At 39.7% G+C, this 20,024-nt stretch overlaps 3 protein-coding genes across 3 annotated transcripts; 2 read left to right on the forward strand and 1 right to left on the reverse strand.

Moving 5' to 3' along the window:
* The first annotated feature begins 4,765 nt into the window (after nt 1-4,765).
* LOC132954751 (5-hydroxytryptamine receptor 4) lies at nt 4,766-6,067 on the forward strand. The gene has a single exon (XM_061027417.1). It carries the CDS (start codon nt 4,778-4,780, stop codon nt 5,852-5,854), a length of 1,077 nt encoding a protein of 358 aa, XP_060883400.1. The 5' UTR covers nt 4,766-4,777; the 3' UTR covers nt 5,855-6,067.
* A 1,573-nt stretch (nt 6,068-7,640) lies between these two features.
* On the forward strand, nt 7,641-12,795 carry aip (aryl hydrocarbon receptor interacting protein). Its single transcript, XM_061059869.1, has 7 exons — nt 7,641-7,779; nt 8,333-8,515; nt 9,479-9,667; nt 10,201-10,377; nt 10,474-10,615; nt 11,295-11,518; nt 11,642-12,795. The coding sequence occupies exons 1-7, from the start codon at nt 7,681-7,683 to the stop codon at nt 11,645-11,647; spliced, it is 1,020 nt and encodes a 339-aa protein (XP_060915852.1). The 5' UTR covers nt 7,641-7,680; the 3' UTR covers nt 11,648-12,795.
* Nucleotides 12,796-13,382: 587 nt separating this feature from the next.
* cdk2ap2 (cyclin dependent kinase 2 associated protein 2) lies at nt 13,383-19,527 on the reverse strand. The gene is made up of 5 exons (XM_061059880.1): nt 19,398-19,527; nt 17,329-17,484; nt 16,810-16,901; nt 15,401-15,521; nt 13,383-14,064 (listed from the first exon to the last, which is right to left on the reverse strand). Exons 2-5 carry the CDS (start codon nt 17,381-17,383, stop codon nt 13,997-13,999), a joined length of 336 nt encoding a protein of 111 aa, XP_060915863.1. The 5' UTR covers nt 17,384-17,484; nt 19,398-19,527; the 3' UTR covers nt 13,383-13,996.
* Between the last annotated feature and the right edge of the window lie 497 nt (nt 19,528-20,024).

Consider the following 20,024-nt stretch of genomic DNA (forward strand, 5'->3'; position numbering starts at 1 on the left):
TAGCTAGGATAATGTTCATCATCAATAAGCCTCCTTATACACGAATCACCTGATGTAATAATGCAGTGTTTCCCCTACCATCATATTAGGGGGGCAGCCCGCCCCCCTTGAAAGCAAGTAATTTTATTTATTTATTTTTAAGATTTATTTTTGGCCTTTTTGTGCCGCTATTGTAGGGATAGGATAGTGGATAGAGTCGGAAATCAGGGAAAGAAGTCATTTAAGGATACTTTTCCGATAGAAAAGGACAGCTGTCATTAAAAGTAACACATGAACACCAAGATTCCTTCAAGTGTTTGTGTCAGCGTGTCCGACAAATATCAGAGCAAATAACTGAAAGTACTTGTCACACACAACAGCAATTATTCACTGTAACTTTTTTGCAAACCCTTACAGAAGCACTCTCCTCGGACAACTCTTAATGGCTTTGTTTGGAAATTAAAGTGCGTGCGTGTTCTTACTTCTGCATGTGCGTGCGTGCCCATCCTTCCGGTGGTCCTGTGATCTTCCCGTCAGTCGTCAATTTAATGCCCTCTCACGTCAATTAACAGTGCGAATTTTCGCTGAAACTCAGGCAGACAGAAGTGTCTTTCTTCCAACTGGTTTATTTCAAACCTATCCTCCAAATTCACCGTGAAAATTAAACACAAACGTGACAAACACAAAATGTTAGCTAAACATTAATAAAAGCATGCACAGCATGTGGATACAATTTTACCTTAAGTAAAATACAGACACAAAAAAAAAAAAAAACGAATTACCTCGTTGAATGCATTCTACGGAGAGGGGATAATTTCCATATTCGCCCAGCATAAACTTTAAACGAAGCACTAAAGAACATTCTTGTTGCTTGCTGGTTTCAAATGAAACTTCAAAATAAAAGCAGCATTACAAACTGAATTGGCGACCCAAATATATTATCCCTTTTTAATAAAAAGGTAAACAATATTTTTATTAATATTTGCAGTAGAGTAAAGGTAAACAATATTTTTATTAATATTTGCAGTAGAGTAAAGGTAAACAATATTTTTATTAATATTTGCAGTAGAGTAGAGGTAAACAATATTTTTTATTAATATTTGCAGTAGAGTAGAGGTAAACAATATTTTTTATTAATATTTGCAGTAGAGTAAAGGTAAACAATATTTTTATTAATATTTGCAGTAGAGTAGCCTATGCGAAGCACACTACTGAGAGAGTTTACAGCCAACATTGGCTTGACAAGTGGTAGGCCTAAGCATCTCCCATGTCAGAATCACACCTGAATTGTAAAAGCCACTTGAAGACAATTACAAAGTTGGCTACTATTCCCAGAAGTATGTATCAAGAATTAGACAACATTTGTCCCAGCAGCACATGGAAAAACTTGTCCATATGCCATAGACTGTAAATATTAATGGATGAAGTCTGAGTGATGCCACCCATCTGTTACTGCAGGGGGCTTCAGAGGTTTATCAGGGGCAGCCGCCATGCTGGAAATCAAGTCTCAGCCTAACTTTCAGTCAACCTAACAACAAGCAAAGGGCTGGAGCTGAGGCAAGTTTTAAGCCTCTTGACAAAACATTACACTGCGCCCGCCCATCAATCAGGTCAGCTACGTAAACCTAACTATGCATAACACATATCGTTCATCAAATTGTAGTAGTAGACTGTTGAAATGAGTAACTGGGGAATCAGGATCAATAGCGCATTCAAGCAGCCGTGTAAAAGCTGAGACAGACCCCTCATCACACCCTGCTACATCTGAGATAGATTTGTATGATCACGAATAACTCATACTAAGATGATATTTTCCAGATTGTGATTTAACCGATACAGAGCAGTAAAATATGATTTGACATCATAGGTCTGTTGTTAACTCTTACAGGCTATAATGATAACGCTTGGGGGTTTCAAATACTGACCATTATAGAATTAAAAAGTAAATGCATGTAAATTACATGTATGCTAAAGGAGACTAACTGAATGTTACTGTTGAATGGTTTAAGGTTGAATTAAAGAGCATATGATGACACTACTTAGGCTGACTTGTTTTTATTGATTTAAGCCCGCACACCAAGGAGCTCCAATTAAAGGAGGTTTTTAGCAACAATTGTTGTTTCAAACATGCTCTTCCTCAGACTTTGGAGACTTGCAAGTATCCTTGTTGTTCTGATCTTTTTGTGTCTTAATGCCTGTTCGTGTTAACCCAGCACCCACTAGGGACGTGCATTGTTTGTTTTGTTTTTTGTCAGAATTTGTGTCAGGCAGATATGCTTTGACGGGGTAGGGAGGATAGCGAGAAAGGAGGTGTGTTGTGTTTTTAACAAAGCTGTAACTTAAAAAAAGGGTGGATGCTGATGAGGTAGTCCCCCGAAAGATAAAAGGATGAGAAGAAGAAAAAGATGAACACTGCCTCTCCCTGACCAAACACTAATAAACCTTATGCCTGGGCCCTAAAGGACCATAACCACAGACATCTAAGCCCTAGAGTCCACATTGTGCTTTCTTTATTATGCTTCCTTGTGCTGTTTTGAATAAAAATAGCAACAATTTAAGTTCTGCTTCCTCAAAAAATGTTTGTGGTAATGTTGTTCTCCTATTGAGTTTCAAATATAATTTGTAGCTGTAATATTTTTTGGAACCACAAAATTTCTCACAAACCTCTGTAATATATGTAGCCTATGATTTTTACAGTAAGTCTTGTTAAGATGCTTCTCTGCTCTTATTCAACCCTCAAATATATGAACGGCAGAGTGGAAAGAAAATCAAAAATATGCATGCATCCTGGATGCTCTTTGTGTAGTCAGTTTGAGTGGAGATGGCTGGGGATTTGGTAGCAGTCTGTATTGTTTGCCCGTGATTATTGTTGCATGTATTCATTATAGACCCGCCCCTCCCACCCCTCTCATATTAGTAAAAAACAGGTTTGCATACATGCAGTTTGCTGCAGACATGAGGACAGGGGATCATCTGCTTAACAGGTGAGCCATTGATTACATTTTCTGGTATAGTGTCTGATATAATCTGTTTGTTTTTTTTAAGTATTTTTTTTTTAATCAAGTTGAATTTAAAGGACCTGAAGCTCTTAAAACTCTAAATAACCAATTTTAAGTCTTGTTTGATTTGACAGTAGTTTACATTTTTGAGTATTACACTATAAAGCTTGTATACTTAATTTGAATTTTTATCATTTCAGAAATAAAATCAGTCTTTACTTTTGAATGCACAAAGACAGCGTGACAGGCTTTTAACCTTTTAACTCAATGTTACTTGATCATGGCAACATCGTTTTACATGCCTGAATCACTTATCTTTTGATGAATGCCAGACTTTAGAGAACATAGCTGCTGGGCTTTTAACAAAAAAATAAATGTGATCTCATAAATTTAGTTTGAGCATCTTTACAGAAAAAAAATAGAAAAAAAAGATGTTTATTTTATATTATATATTATTATGTCCTTACTCCTTGCATTACCTCTGTAACAGCTAATTATTTTCTCAAAGTATTTTCAGTATCTCTTAAAAGTCCCTTCTTAAAAGAACCCTTCGATAATGGTTTACAGAAGGTTATTATTATTGAAAAATGCTGTTTTATTATTATTATTTGTTTTATTACAACTATAAATTAATACTAGTAAAAGAAAAAACCTTGATTTTCACCCCTCATCACTCTCAGATCAACACTGCAGAGTCCCTGAGGTGTTCATTAAATTTGTTGCAAGACAGCTCACAACATCTGTTCGTTGTGACCAACTGGCTTTGGATATTTAATATGATTAATTTTATGACAATCAAATCCATGTACGGGTTCACACAGGCAGAAAGCAGTTATATGTCTTTCTTCTAAATTTATCAAGATCTGAGTTGATGACAATATCATGGGATATGCTTTTGACAGAAAGCAATACAATGGCAACTTGGATATGGCAACAAAATTAGAACTTGTGCCTTTCAGAACAACAGTGTGATGTGATCCATATGTGAAGCAAACTAAAGTTTACAGCCTAGAGATGAACTAACATTAACTAACTAATGATATAGAAGAACCCTAATTGTATTTGCAACAAACACAACAGGATGCAGTAGCTCAGTCTGAAGGGACTTGGGTTGGGAACTGGAGACAAAAACCGGTTGCAACACATTAAAGTGGCCAGTTAGATAATTGGGGTGAAATTACCTGATCTGTGACTCACCTTCAGAAAGAGAGCTGCAGCTAAGGCTCGATACATCGATCTTACAGTGTCCTCATCCTCTGTTTGGTGAGTTTGAGCTTCTGCCTTCAGGCAGGAGATACAGATTGCCAAAAGCCAAATCCAACAAATGATTTTATTACTCAGGCCATCAATCTCCTGAACTCCAATGATGACCCTGATGACTGAAAATGGGTTTTTATTCTGGTTTTTGATGATGGTTTTATGGACGTGTTTAGACGTTCTCAGTTTCCTGTTGTTACCTGATGAACTCTTGTATTTATGTATTTAATGTCGTTCACGGTGTTTATCTTTTGTATTTTTTTTCGTATTGTTCTCACCCCCCCACCACCACCAGCTCAGGAGCGTTCACTGTGGGCAGCCCCCCTTACTCTGACATCTCTCCAGTAATGCATGTAAGAATCTTGTTTGTGTATGTGTGTGTATTTCAGCCTATGTGTGTGTTTCATGTCTCAATAACAGAGTGTAAAAATTGAATTCCCCTCACGGGATTAATAAAGTATATCTTCTTCTTCAACTCTCGTTGGTTTCAATGTAATGTAACATTCCATTTTCTTGTGTGTTTGAACAGGTTTGATTAAACCATGGATAACGTCAGCTTGGGATTGGTCGCTGATGCCAACACATCTCTTCAGGATGAACTTTACTCCTGTCACACATTGAGGAACCAGGCCTCTCGTATTTTCCTGTATGCCTTCCTCTCTGTCGGCATTGTCTGCACAGTGGTGGGGAACTTCCTGGTGGTCTTGTCTATTGCCTACTTCAAGCAATTGCAGTCGCCCACAAACTCCTTCGTCATGTCCCTTGCAGTGGCTGACTGCCTTGTTGGACTGGTGGTGATGCCTTACAGTATGATTCGGACTGTGGAGGGATGCTGGTACTTTGGTGTTCTTTTTTGTGGGCTTCACTCCAGTCTGGATGTCATGCTCTGCACTGCCTCCATATTCCATCTGAGCTGCATTGCCTTTGACCGCTACTATGCCGTCTGCAACCCCCTTGTGTACTCTTTAAAGATGTCCCACTGTCGGGTCACTTTCTTTATTATTGTGTGTTGGGCTGTACCCATGCTTATTTCCTTTGGCCCCATTATGCTTAATCTCCATATCGCAGGTGTTAACATTGTGCTCCCTAACGATGTGTGCGTGTTCTTAGTCAACCGTGTTTATGCTGTCATGGCCTCCTTGGTAGCCTTTTACTTACCAATGGCTATCATGCTAATAGCCTACTGGAAGATCTTTAAAGCTGCCAAAAGGCAGGCCATGCAGATCAGCGCCATGGAAAGCCAGATGGCTGCTGGAGTGGGCAAGGACTCGAGTAAGAAACAAAAGCACCGGAACACCATGAAGAGAGAAAGGAAGGCAGCTAAAACTTTGGGTATCATCATGGGAGTTTTCCTTCTCTTCTGGATGCCCTTCTTTACAGTCAACATTGTAGACCCCTTCATTGACTACAGCACCGAGGGTGTTGTTTGGGATATATTTTTGTGGCTAGGATATATCAACTCGTCTCTTAATCCCTTCCTTTATGGTTTCTTCAACCGTTCCTTCCGTAGGGCTTTCCTCATGTTCATTGGCTGCAGGGTCTGCCTGCCAGGATCCTCCCCTTGGATGGAGCTATCTCACACCAGGAAAGAGGCAAATGAGCGTGCAGATAAACGATAGAACAAGTCTGTATATTTTGTGTACACAAACTAATTTTACTCAATAGTAAGGATTTCTGTGAATCAATGGCACAATTGAGACAGGTTTTACGCCTTTTTTGTCAAAAGCATTGAATCATGTGTGAATAAATATGTAAATTAAATATAAAAACTATCAGTGAAGTCCAACCAACCAAAATCAAGTGGCTTCAACGGTTATGTAAAAAAAATCCTTTGCTTTTGGCATTGTGCTCTTTGGCCCAAACGTTTTTAATTTGAGACAGAAAAAGACCTTTCAATGTCAGCTTTGTCCAGCAGCCTTTGAGACGTTTCAAGTAAATTCTGTATGTGTTCTGACCCTGTCAAGATAAGTCTCAATAGAGCATACTTTATAATACTCTTTTCTGGGCTAAGTATAAAAGGGTCAGCAAATGTTGAAAATTGCTTATAATGAGTCTATGAGGATATTACCACAAAAAAAAGATGTGATAGTGCAAGTCAGAATCAGAATGGGTTTAATTTGCCAGCTATGTGTGAGCAACATACAAGGAATTTGACTCAAGCTGACTTACCTCTCTATGTACAAATATTAAAAATGTAATATTACATGAAGTGAAGTGTTTTTTTTTTAATGCAGGAGTCAACATGTTCCAGGCTTGTATGAGAAACATGATATATTTCTCCTATTGATTCTCATAATTCCACTACAATGCTGCTGATGAATCCCAGTCATATTTCTGTGTGATACCAGTCATCCCTGTGGAGAGACTGGTAAAGGGTTTTTTAAATAAAATCGGTGGTGTTCTTTTTGTTGTTTGTTTTTACCTTGTTTTTATCATTTTCTGTTTTTAATGCACTCCCTGAGTCTGTTAGTGAAGATAATGATGATGATGATGATGACAATAAATATTCTGCATATGGTCGGGGTCCAATTTATTAGTCATTATTACTACTGATTCATTCAAAAGTGTCTTTTTTCCATTCAAACAATCACGTTTTGTATATGTTTCAGAAGAAAATAAACAGACGTTGGCTCAAACTAAATCTATGGCTCAGCAGGTTTTAAGTCAGTTTGACAGCACTGTGAAGGTGTGAAAGGCTGTTATTATTTACCATAATCCAATCAAATTTATTTTCTGCACCTGCAAACATACAACTGTATCACGCTAATGAAATACAACCTTTTTTTTAGAGTGTTGGTTCATAGATAGATTTAAACTTGCTATTTTATGTTTATTGAAATCTATAAAAGAAGTTGAAGATTTTTCTTCGTTTTGTTATGTTGCAGAAAACACAATTCTTCATTATATAGGGCAGCCTGTAACGCAGTTTTTACCTTTACAGTTATATTGTATATATTAGTTCTGTTGTTCCATTATTCACCATGCACCTTATTAACTTATCATTTAGTATTTGCCTGCTTGCACATAACTCTGTATATATATATTTATTTCTCGTTTACTGCACATAGTTCTGTTTACATCTGGTCACTACTGCACATAGTTATGGTTACATCTGTTTACATCTGTTAGTCCGATCACTGTCCACTTATATCTACTCCTTTATATTTTTAAGTTAAGTTTAAGCTTTAAGTTGTATTTAAATTGACACTTTATATTTAGGTTAAAATGTTTCGTACTTGCACTGTTGTTAATTTACTGCTCTGTGTGCCTTTGAATTGCCCTCCCGGGGACAAATACGTTTTTTTGAATTGAATTAACGCAGTAACTGTATCTACGTGTAGAGGGCGCTCTAACGCCTTCGAAGCGTCGACACGCAAGTGACGTCACACGAAACGACTGGCTTCGGCGAACATCGTTTTTAGTCGGAAACTGAGACGAGTCAAGGATGGAGGAGGAGGCACGCAAGCTTCTCGAGGAAGGGATAAGAAAGAAATTGGTCAGTCCCGGTAAAGGAGAGCTGTCGACTTTTCCAAATGGAACAAAGGTAACAACACCTGAGTCAGGCGATGAGAAGGGTTCAGTCCAGATCTCTGACTCGGACTGAGAAATGCGACGAAGCATTTAAGCTAATGCTAACGGCTAACATAACACACTCTGATTTTAGCAACTAAAACATCGCGCTCTTGTACAACCATTACTGATAGTTTATGGGCTTTCTGTATCTATGGTGATAAAACCTTAGATTTTTATTAGATTTTTATTTTTTTTAATCCCGTTGTGTTCTCCCATCTAGCTTTTTTTTTTTTTTTTTCATCTGATGGAAACATTCAGGGGGCGGGACAGGATGAGGTGTGTTTTTGAAGACTGGTTGGCCAGCCTGTATTGTCAATCAAGTGTTCACGGCTTTGATTGGTTAGAAAGTTTCAGAGCGAGTAGACTCAGATCAGGCTTGTCAAAAAAGTAGTGCAGATTGCTCTTATGTGTCCAGTAAACAAGCTATCAGCTGCATCAACGTAGAGTTATTGCAGTGATTATGTCAAACTAGTTATTTTTATTGTAGATTAGTGTGTAATGTTGTGCTGTCCTTGTTTCACCAGGTGGTTTTCCATTATCGCACCAGCCTGTGTGATGGCACGGTGCTGGATGATTCCAGGACCATGGGGGATTGCAGCAAACCCATGGAGCTCATCTTGGGCAAGAAGTTTAAACTAGCTGCTTGGGAGAGAGTGGTCATCACCATGAGACAAGGCGAGCTTTCAGAATTCACCTGCGACACCAAGGTTAGTGGGCTGGTCCAAAGGTTTTGAAACAGACATAGCATGCACTAAGGTCCTTCACTTTTTTAAAGATAATCTTTTATATGATGTTATCTTCTTTTTGCTTTTTAATCATATCGTTTGATCTTTAACTTATTGTTAAATCTTTTTATGCTAAATGTCTTTCATTCAAAAATGTTTTTATTGCATTTACTTCTTCTTGCTTCATTTATTCTGTTTGCCTGCTTTTTATGTCCTTACTCATTTCTCTTCTGTTTCCTCTCTACTGCATTGTGAAACCCCGTGTCCACCTAGCATTTGTTTCCGGGCAGAAAAGTGCTGGCTGTGCGCTCGGGAGTGTCTGTATGAAGCATTTGTGCTCTGAGAAGAAACGTGCTGCACATCCGACAACGACCGCTGTCCGTTACTTTTTACTGCATGTTTTTTTTATTTGAGATAGTTTTTTTTCCCCCCCAGAGGACACGGAGCAAGGACGATGTGAGTACAAGATACGATCCGTAGGAGGCTAAAATACAGGGAATATCATACATTTTGAAAAGAACGCCTGTGACGTCAACAGTGCCTTTCTGAAAAGTTGAAAGATTTTCAACTCAAGCGCTCGGAGCGGCAGCACTAAAACGGCAGAGCGCTTGGGGGGACAAAAAGACGCAGAGCGGTGCACTTTTCATCCAGGCGGTTGCTTCCTGCTGCGAACGCTCTCTACCCATTGAAAACACCTGAAAAAAGACGCTGGCGCTGAGAAAAAAAACGCTAGGTGGACACGGGGCCTACAGTGTTTTTATAATTTGATTGTTCCTGAGATTTGTTTTTCTTGATTGCCACAACACTTAAGCACTTTGTAAACTCTTGTTTTTATTATTATTATAGTTATTAATTGTTATTATTGTTGTTGTTATTATTACTTGTCAGCAAGGATGCAATTGAACAGCAATGTGTTATTTCTGCACATTTCTGCTCTCCCCTCAGCACACAGCACTCTACCCGCTAGTGTCACAGTCCCTGAGAAACATCAGTGCTGGTAAAGATCCCCTGGAAGGCCAGAGACATTGCTGCGGCATTGCCCAGATCCACTCCCACCACTCTCTAGGGCACAAGGATCTGGATCAGCTTCAGGCCAGTCCACAGCCTCTCGTCTTCACTATCGAGCTGCTGGAGGTGAGTAGGCAGGGGGAGGCCCAAAGTTTAATATTAAAGGAGCAATAGATCAATAGAGAGATACTTTATTAATCCAGAGGGAAACTCAAATATGCTACTCTGACATGTAGAGCTGTTTCTAGGTCAGGTACAATCACTTCTATCTGTGGACATGCTGTCATGAGCACAAACTATCAGGTAGTGTGTTGTTATTGCCAAGCATAAGCTAACAAAAGAAAGGTGCTCCTGGAGGCGGCGATGTTGCTTTTCCGACTTGTTACCAACTTGTAACTGGAACGTGGTTAACGTGGATGTGACGTCAATCCCATCTCTGAGATGTGAGTCCTGAGGTAAAGGGAACTCACTGTAAAGTAGTCCGACATGACAGTATTATGATTGAGTTGGATGAACACCTCCATAACACAGTGATGCAAAACAAAGGTTTAAAGCCTCCCTAAAGGAAAACATCCAGTAAAGAAATCTTTTTAATTTGACCCATCTCTGATTGAAGCTCTAAGAGCTGATGATCTTCCTCCTCTTCCTGTCCCTGTCAGGTTCTGCCTCCGGGATCTTTCCAGCTCGATGTTTGGGCTATGACAGATGAAGAGAAACTCGAGCTTGTACCTCATATCCATGAGGAGGGCAACATGCTTTTCAAACAGGGCCAGGTTAAGGAAGCCTCAGAGAAGTATTACAATGGCATCGCCTGCTTGAAAAATCTACAGATGAAAGTAAGGTCACATTTTAATCAAAGAAAATCCAAATCTGTTTTTTTAAGTTTGGTGTTGTAACAAACTCCACTCTGTGACTTTTGTCTCCCCTGGTAGGAGCATCCTGGAGATGAAGCGTGGGTAAAGTTGGACCTCATGATCACACCACTGCTCCTCAACTACTGCCAGTGCAAGCTGCTACAGGGCCAGTACTACGAAGTCATCGAACACTGCACGTCTTTGGTCTTCAAATATGAGGGTAGGGCTTTGTTGTCAGAGCTGTGGTGGGAAAACTCACTCGCCACTCGGGCAATTAACACACACAACAAACAATATAGACAGGACAATCACAATACTTAACAAGGTGATAAATAACAAACTATTATTTACAGCCTTGAGTCAGAGCACTGTTAGTACGACAGATTGTAATCTGTTGCCATTGAAAGAAACTCTAATCACATCCTTCCTTTTTATTTCTCATTTTCCTTCAGATAAATATCTTAAAAAATCAAAGATTATTATCTCGTCCTAAAAATCAAATGTTCTATTGTTTACTGTAGCCAGCACTACTGGCTATAGTGCATATGAAAGCTGTTTGCTAATCTCTAGTTATTAACAAAAGAAGAAAGCGTTAGTGCCAGGTGTGTGTAAAACAGCTGTGGCACTGTGACACCGAACTTCCACCAGATACGTGTGCATTGAGTGTCCGCTCCGGTCCGATACGGCTCTGTGCACCCTCGTCCGTCAACACCCACTGGCTGCGTTCTCAGTGCGCAGCACTGGTTTATACAGGGTCACAAACCTCCTGTGGTGCTTGATTGATGTTACAGTATATTTTGACCAAAGCACAGCACAGATGTTTCATTTAGACCACTTTGGACTGTTTTGAAAAGGTGGAAAAGGGCTATAATATGTCCTCCCTCTCTGTTTTCCTACAGACAATGTGAAGGCCTTCTATAAGCGAGCGAAGGCCCACGCTGCAGTGTGGAACGAGACAGAGGCCCGGGCGGACTTCGCTAAGGTGTTGGAGCTGGACCCGTCTCTGGAACCGTCTGTTGCCAAGGAGCTGAGGGCCATGGAGGACAGGATCCGCTCCAAAGAGAAGGAGGAAAAGGGTCGCTACAAAGGGCTATTCAACAAAACACCTGCCACTGCCACTACAGTCAGTCGCCTTTCTTTTTGCGATTAGCCTCTTCCTGGCCCCAGGTGTTTTCTTGACAGGTTTTTTTTTTTTCTATATGAAATACTCTGAAGTGTAAGAAATGTCTGTTCTTCCTCCTCACAGGGTTGAACCTCAAAGTGGCTTGGAACAAGAGGATGTCTGGTAATTTCAAGATGGAGGAGAGAGAGAGAGAGAGAGAGAGACACAGTAGACATTGCTGCTGTTCCAGTTTTAGCCATGCGCCCAAGCCAAACACTCGCACTGTCTGGCTCCCCACACAATTGCACCAGCAGGTCACACCTATTATACCAATCCTGTTTGTCTGCCTTATTTATCTGGTACAAGTCCTTCTCTTAAAATGTTAAGTTCCCAATCGATTACTGATATCATCAGCTTGACTTTAAAGACAGAGACCTGATGTCCGTCCTGGTCAGCAGCACAACACACTTCAAGTACCATCGTCTTCAGTCTCCAAGAAGTCTGGATTACATCTACTTATATATAGTCTGTTGTGTTTTCAGACAATTATGCTAAATAACTTGCTCTGAGTAATTGGCCGCATATCGAATGTTATCTAAGGCATCAATATTCACAGGAAATGCTGCAGTAAGATTTTTTTTTTTTTTTTCATATAATGAATGATGTATGTATCTGCAGTTTGTGAAGTCATTTTATAGCAACTTAGTATTTAGCAAACACCAATTCACCAATGTATTTTAAATGAGTAGCTTTAGCATTTCTTTTGTTCCGCTTTCTCTGGAAATGTGCAGAGCTGTTGGATTACCTGAAAAAAAACTTGCAATCGTAAGCCAAAAAAAAAAAAAGAAGAACCAAACAGAAATGCGTAGAATTGAGAAACCCCTATATATATATTCGTTTTTGCACAAGGGAAATCATGAACACTCTCACACAAACCTCTGCCTTGACTCATTAGATGCCCTTTTTCGATTCTCGGGTCACAGCGGTGGCACTGGAATACACAGTAGACCATTACTTCCTCCTGGGGACGCAGAGCTGACTGTGACAATCACTTTATAACACACATGGGCTTGTGTTACTTTGCTTTCTCCTTTGTACCACCTTCATATATGTTATACTTCAATTGTGTTGTTTTTGGTTCTCCTTGGTCTCCTTCACTTGTAAAGAGCTTCTTGTAACGTCTTGTTGAAGGGAAGTACTTCTTGAGTATGTGCGGCAGAGCTAGCTGAATCGGTGTACGCTGAGATGTTACCGAGGTTGTGATTATGTAATTGAAAAATAAATGTTTAATCCCCTGACTTGTCTTGAACGCAGTATGTTAATTCCACCGCCAGGGGGCTCTCAATCAAAACAATAACAAAAGATTACTTTTGACGTTTCTATCAAAGCAGCACATCCAGCAACAGTACGGCAGCTTTCGGTAGCAGTTCACGCTTCCTTTTGAACGGCCTTTGACGAAACATTTGGTGTTTCCATGGCAACGTTAAACATGCCTATGTTTAACTAAAAACATGTCACAACTATAAAATGATGGATTTTCTAAATACTTTACAAAAAAATACAGGTTTAGACAATTCTAAATTGATGTAGATGTTTTAGTGTAAAATTCTACATATTACACCTTTAAGCATTTGTTTCTTTCAAACAGATTTAAAAAAGGATTGATTATCTCTGGTTATTATCCCAGTGTGTTTCTGAGTTGAATCAGAGTTGAATCTTAACTCTGTCAATGTTTTTCTGAGTACTCGTGTTGTAGGAGTCCACGTTGGTCACTAGATGCCCTGCAACTTTTACACAGTCAGCCATCTTTAATTTGTCTCATCACAGTCTGATAAATCTTCAGGTGAACCACGACAAGTATCACATAAAACCAATTTCACATATGAAACAGCCAGCACATTTTATTTGTTTTAATTATTTAATTAAGATATACATACTGAACTGCAAAAATCTGGTTTACAAAATTGTCTTACAAACAAAATGACTTGAGATGTAAAGAGTTCTTAGGGTTGAAAAAACATCTTGTGTGTGTTTACTCTACAAAACATGTTGAAAACAAAGACAGGATGAATGGAAATGGGGCATAGTGAAAATGCACAGTTTGAAAGAAGAATATGTCACTGTCTGTAAGGTCGTGTTAAGAAGAGGAAATGAGCTCAGGTGCAGTTTGAACATGGATTTCATCATCGGAGAAAACAAAACTTCCTTGGTCAATTACCGTAATTGAACAATGAACACTTATAACACTTCCAATCATTTGACTAAGGTCAATAACCAGAGCTTTTCACTTGAACTGCATTTTGTGTACACCATAGCTGGAAGGTTGTAATGAACAAAATGTGTGTGGTGGAATGCAGGAACAGTGGAGAGACAAGGAGGATATAATGCACATATAAAAAAGCCATTGAGAAAAAGTGGTGGTTGGGGGGGGGTAAAAAATCCTTTCAGAGATCAGGCTCTACTGGGACAGAGTGAGGTGAAGGGGTCTTTCTGAAAAGGTTATGTGCGGGCGCTTCTCTCCGTCTCTGCCAGACACTCCCTGACCAGTGCACGAGCGTGGATTATACCTGAGTGGGACGAAAGCAAGGTGCAAGGAGGTGTTAAATAACCCACTCTGACATTAATGAAACAGAATTGCGAAAGTAATTGGTCATTCCAGCTGAGATAGAGGCTAAATGAAGTTTCAGCGATCTGTCCTTTCTATTAACATTCACTGCACTTACTAAAGCCCCATATTCATGTGATTCTTCTTCACTCAAGACAGTCAATTTTACCCATGAATCCTTTTTACGATGCATGAGAAATTGTAAAAAGGAGGATCACGAGGATCATTTCATCCTCGGACCACATCTTAACATTAGAGGCAGAAACTAACGTTCTCAGGGTCTTAGGTCTTCTGGACTTTGTTTACATTTGAGTCACCTCTTATTGGTGTCCAACACACTCCAACATAGTATGTGTATATCATATATAGCTTAAATTTTTATTTTTTTTAGCTAAACTTGTTTTTTAAGCCACCAGCTGATACCTGTATGAGCAATACAGTCGTGTTTGAAACAAAGTAACCACACACCATAACACTTTCATAGTAACATGTTTCCGTGTTAAAGCCTGTAAAAACCATATTATCAAAGACTGAATTTACTTCCTATTTATACAGTGAATGATCTGCTGATCACGTGTGGCCTGAACCGTGAGGGGTGATCCGAACTGAGTATCAAACAGCACCAGGAGCAGCTGTTGGATCTCACATAGAGGCGAAGGAGGATTCTAATCAATTTGTTTTTTTTCTACAACGAGAGGGCAGAGGGCTCCTGTTGTCAAGGCTTCATCTTAAACTGCTGTGGGAAACACTGTAAAAAAAAAAGTGTTAAATGGATGATAACTCTTTTGCTCACAACCTGGATAAAGAATCGAAATGAAATCAGAGCCTGAAGGTCTTAAATTAAAAACAATATATGGTAACACCAACAACAAATATCTAAATACAACTGATGTCCCTAAAGTGTGAGTGTCACATTTAAAAGGTGTGTTTTATTTTATTTCTGTCAACCTAACAACAAGCTGAGAGCTGGCGCTGAGGCGGGTTTTGAAGAGTAAAATCTGCTACGCTATATAGCACGTGTGTTTTATTTCATTAAAGTAAGCCTATTTTTACCAAAAGCATTCTGCATGGAATAAATAATTTCTGCCATTACCGAAAAATTAAAGAGCAGGTTCTTTCATTCCTATCAGTCAGTGACCTAGGTCATCAGTCTTACTGGGGTGGGTTTTCATTTACATAACAAAAGCACAGAAAGTACAGAGGGAACAACACAATCTGCACTTTCATTAACTATTCAGGACACACACATGCACTTCAACTTGTACAGAAACTGGTGTTTTTTGACAAGCACAATGTACCTCTCTTTAGCCTCTCCATGGCGCTCTTACTCCCTGCGTATGTTGGCCTGATCTCGCGGCTCATCTCCTCAATGACAGAGAGGAGCTCACTGTAGGTGGACCCTTGAGACACTTTGACAGGCTGTTGCATGTAAAGAGAAGGGGAAAAAAACCACTATTCAATACCTTTAACACCTCGGAATTAACATCACACGTACAGAAAGGACAATGCCAGGTGTGGACTCTTTCTAAATAATAATGTGATGTCAAATACAAAGGAAAAGCACGGACAGATAATCTTTATTTTTTTAATTATTATCAAAATGATGATAGAAGATGATATGCTCAATTAAAGCTCAACATAACTACCTCTTGGCTAACTCAAGACCCCTCTCACAGAAACAGTCTCCCAGCAAATATTTGCTCTACTGCATACTACTGTACGCAATACACTACTGTATTTAATTGCCATCGGTGTGAGAGAGAGGGTCTGCTGCAACGTTCCTCCTGTAAACGCACCAAGTGACGTGTGATGTCTCGAGTTAAAATTGCAGCTTCATACGCCATACTTATTATTTGTATTCTTTTTGCGGCTGCTTGCTGCCGATGTTATCCTTCACTCTTATTTTAGGAATATCGTTATTATACAATATGCTACACACGCTGATCGTGGTGATGAAATATCGAGTGAAATATCGAGAGTGAAATTAAATGTACTGCTGATGATGAATGTCAAAAGAGAAAAAAAAAACACAGACAGAAGTGTGTCTGTGTAGATACGAGAAGAAAGGAAAGTAAAATGAGCAGATTAAAGCTGTTCGTAAGGGCACGGTCACACTTGGCAATCCGTACCGTGCCCAAGCACAGTTCACCCATAATGTCCAGTTCCTTTGACTAGTGTGAGTGCTCGGATCAGTGCTCAAACAACGGTACACTTCAAGCACAAGCATGCGGGTACACAATGAGGACATCCTTCATTATCAAGAAATACCTGAGTGTTATGAATGCATCTGACTAACATGACTCAAAATAAGCCACAACATTAGTAAAGTAGCTGCCATGCTCTCTGAGTCGTTCTCCAATGCGAGGATGCTGACCCGAAAGCTCATCCCTTTTTTTCCTTTTTCCTCCAGTCCGCCTGAAGCGTGCTTCATGATCACGTAAAGAAATTCATGTGTTTTATTACGACGTTATGTGCAAGGCCCGGTTAGTCCTGGAGCAGTGCGAGTGCAGACCAGTGGGGGAATGAGGAGGGGGGACAATCATGCTTAAGCACGATACAGGACTGTGACAACTTTGCTAGTGTGAGTGCGCCCTCAAACACATAAAATAAGTTTGAGAATCAAGTAAAACACAGGCCTAAAATGAATAGCCTATATAAACTAACCTACTATAGACGGGGTAAGCCTATGTCTGTACAGCAGACATACCTGAACAAAGCCCATGGAGGGCGGACCGAAGTCGCTGAAAGCCGGCCGAAAGTTTGAAGATGAGGGTAGAGATGGAGACGGCACAGAAGAGCCTGGACAGAAGAAGAGGAAGATAGATGTAACAAATTAGAAGACAGGGTAGAAACCTGCCTCCTGAAACACTGCATGGCATTAAGGTAAAAGTCATATTTTACTGTAAAGTTCTCTGATACACATAAGCTTGAGCAAGTTTAATATTTCTTAAAAATAAGAAAACCCATTTCTATCAGTTCTGTACCAGGGCTCTTAATGTGTCCACAGTAAATGTGCAGATTATTTTATGTGTCACTATAAGCTTAGCTTCCATCAAAGTATTGTATGTCACATTATCACATTTTCATTGGCTAGACAACCTTTCATTTGTTATGTCGATGGAGTGTTTGACCTTAAAATAATCCACGGTGTTCAATGTTTTATAAGTATAAATTACAGAAATGTCAGCTGTCAGATAACTGCATTAGCGTTGTGTTGTGTTCAAACCTGGAGGTGTATGGTTGGAGCCAGAAGGCGCAGGAGCAATGGGTTTGTAGCTCATGGCGATGTCGGCAGGCAGCTCCCCGTACGACGCGCCACTTCCTTCGGTCCCGTCAACCCGGTGCTTATACAGCTTTACTGGTGGTTTTGAGCTCCTAAGAGCTGATTCAAAAGACAAAACACACACAGATATAACACAAATAGAAACAGGATAGTCAGTGTTTCCCCTAGGTTTACAGCGTTGGGGGGGTGGGACTACGGCGACACGACGACACAAACACTTGAAGGAATCTTGGTGTTCATGTGTTACTTTTAATGACAGCTGTCCTTTTCTATTGGAAAGATATCCTTAAATGACTTCTTTCCCTGATTTCCAACTCTATCCACTATCCTATCCCTACAATGAAGGCACAAAAAGCCCAAAAATAAATCTCTAAAGTCAATTTTTTTTTTTACTTGACCTTCGGGGGGGGGGGAGTTTCAAACTCGAGCAAATTGGCTACATTATTGACACATGCATGTACTGGTACATATGTAGCAACAGTCATGATTTCTCTTCGATATGCATCTCAGATTCAGATGACTAATTGGAAAGCACAACACTTTTTGCCAACACCATGGAAGGTTTGCTGACCTTTTCTTAGTCATTGGCGTACGTCAATCACATATAAATCTGTATGACACATAACTGTATTAATTTCCTGTTTTATGAATTTTGTATTTCACCAACAAAAAACACCAACACCGAAGACTTGTTTTATAAAGACAGAGTGAAACAATGGAAATACAAGAAGAGGAAGATGCATTCTTCTTGGCTGGTTGTGGCTTATGACTGGCACATTCGTAGTTAGCAAAGGGGTGCATGCACAGTTCAGTTCTATCAACAGAACTGTGAGGGAGTGATCAATTGAAGCTTAAAGTGAATTAAGCTTTATCCAAACTGTCCTTGTAATTGCATTTAACCTTAAGACCATCAGCCTGCCCTGCACAGCAAGCTGCAGATATTTAATCAAACAGTTCTCTAGCACAAAGTTGAAACAGTTATTTAGGACATTCGAAGAGATGATTTAGTAAGATGCACAAAACAAACCAGTCTTGAATTTCTATTCATTGTATTATAAAATTCCCGACTGCCTGGCTATTAGAAACAATGTATTGACTGCTGTGTTTTTACTAATCTGTCCAAGACATTAACCTACTATTTCCCCCAAATTGCTTTTGGTTTCCATCCTTTAAAACGTGTGTTTCCTGTTGCATTTCCTATGGTTTGTGCATGTTATTTTCATTTTGGATTGGTCTTTGAAGCTGACATGTGCTGCATCATTTGATTTACCTGTAGCTGTGAAAGACACAAAGTTATTGAGAACAGCATGGTGACACGGTATACCAAAGATTACAGGTCCCTTATATCAATATGCTTTACACCATGTGTGTTTTTAAAACTGGTTGTATGTTTCCACAAGTGAAAGTTTACAGAGTATATATCAATTATTAGTATTACTACGACTACGACTACTTCTACTGTTCTTCTTGTATTTATTTACTGTAAATAAGTTTGTTGTCTTTAACATTTTGTTGCTTATTACCTTTGACCTTTATTGTGAGATGTAATAAGGACCCAATTTCCCCCAATAAGAGAATCAGAAGGAGTTTATCTCATCATATCGTGTTATCACATCCCTGCAGCTGTCAGTGCAGACGGTCATCAGGTGTCATTCAAACTGGTTCATGTTTTACCTGATAGCTTACAAGGCATGAACACGATACGCTTCGTTTCTGCAGGTTTTCACAAACCCCTGTCAGAGTACGGATGTCAAATGTCTGAGGCGAACGCATCAGAGCTAGAAACAAAAGCTGACGTTAGCTTAACAGGAAGGTGACTGGCTAACTACTTAGTGATCTTAGCCTAGCTAGACGAGCTAGCGTTCACCGGTTAGCATAACAACAGAAGTAGAAGGCAGAAAAACGAAATACGATACCGTGATATTATTCTACAAACAGACAGCAAGGTTATCAATAATTTTGACCATTGAGAAGACCATGGACGAATAAAAAAAGTGTTTTTTTTTTTTTACCTTTGTAAGGAGATTTAATATCCTCTGTGGGAAGGAGAGAACTAGCTGGCTTTTCCTGTGCGTGAGTCTGCGGCTGCGCAGAGGAGTAGCGTAGTGTACTTCTATTTTTTTTTACTTTTCCAGCGATACGATTGGACGATGGAGTCACCTATGACGTCTGTTCAGAACGCCCCCGTGCTCATTACAGTACAAACCTTTAGGTTATTTACATAACCCCGGTTCTCTGAGTAGCATGAGTGAGGGGCTGTATCCGAATTACCAAGTACCTACTCAATCTGTCAGTAGACAGTACCTACTATCCGTGCTGTATACTGTTAGTACATACTATTCAGTAGGCAGATATTTGTTCCTACTTCATCTGATTCATTCAGTATGGAAGTGACGTCATTTACGGTTCCCGAACCGGCCGCAACCACCCATTTTTTTTTTTTTCGTTTAGCTTTATTCAAGAAGAGTAATGCACATATACAGTCAGGTAAAAAAAGGAAAAGGCAGATTAAATAACTAAATAACAATCAATCAATCAATCAACCAGAACAACCCCCTCCCCACCGGATTGTTGATGGACGGCTTGCCTCCCTGCACCCCCTTGCTCCCTATCCCTCTTCCTGCATCTTATCCCATCTC

The sequence above is a fragment of the Labrus mixtus genome, chromosome 2, assembly GCF_963584025.1.
Source record: "Labrus mixtus chromosome 2, fLabMix1.1, whole genome shotgun sequence".
NCBI classification, from domain to species: domain Eukaryota; kingdom Metazoa; phylum Chordata; class Actinopteri; order Labriformes; family Labridae; genus Labrus; species Labrus mixtus.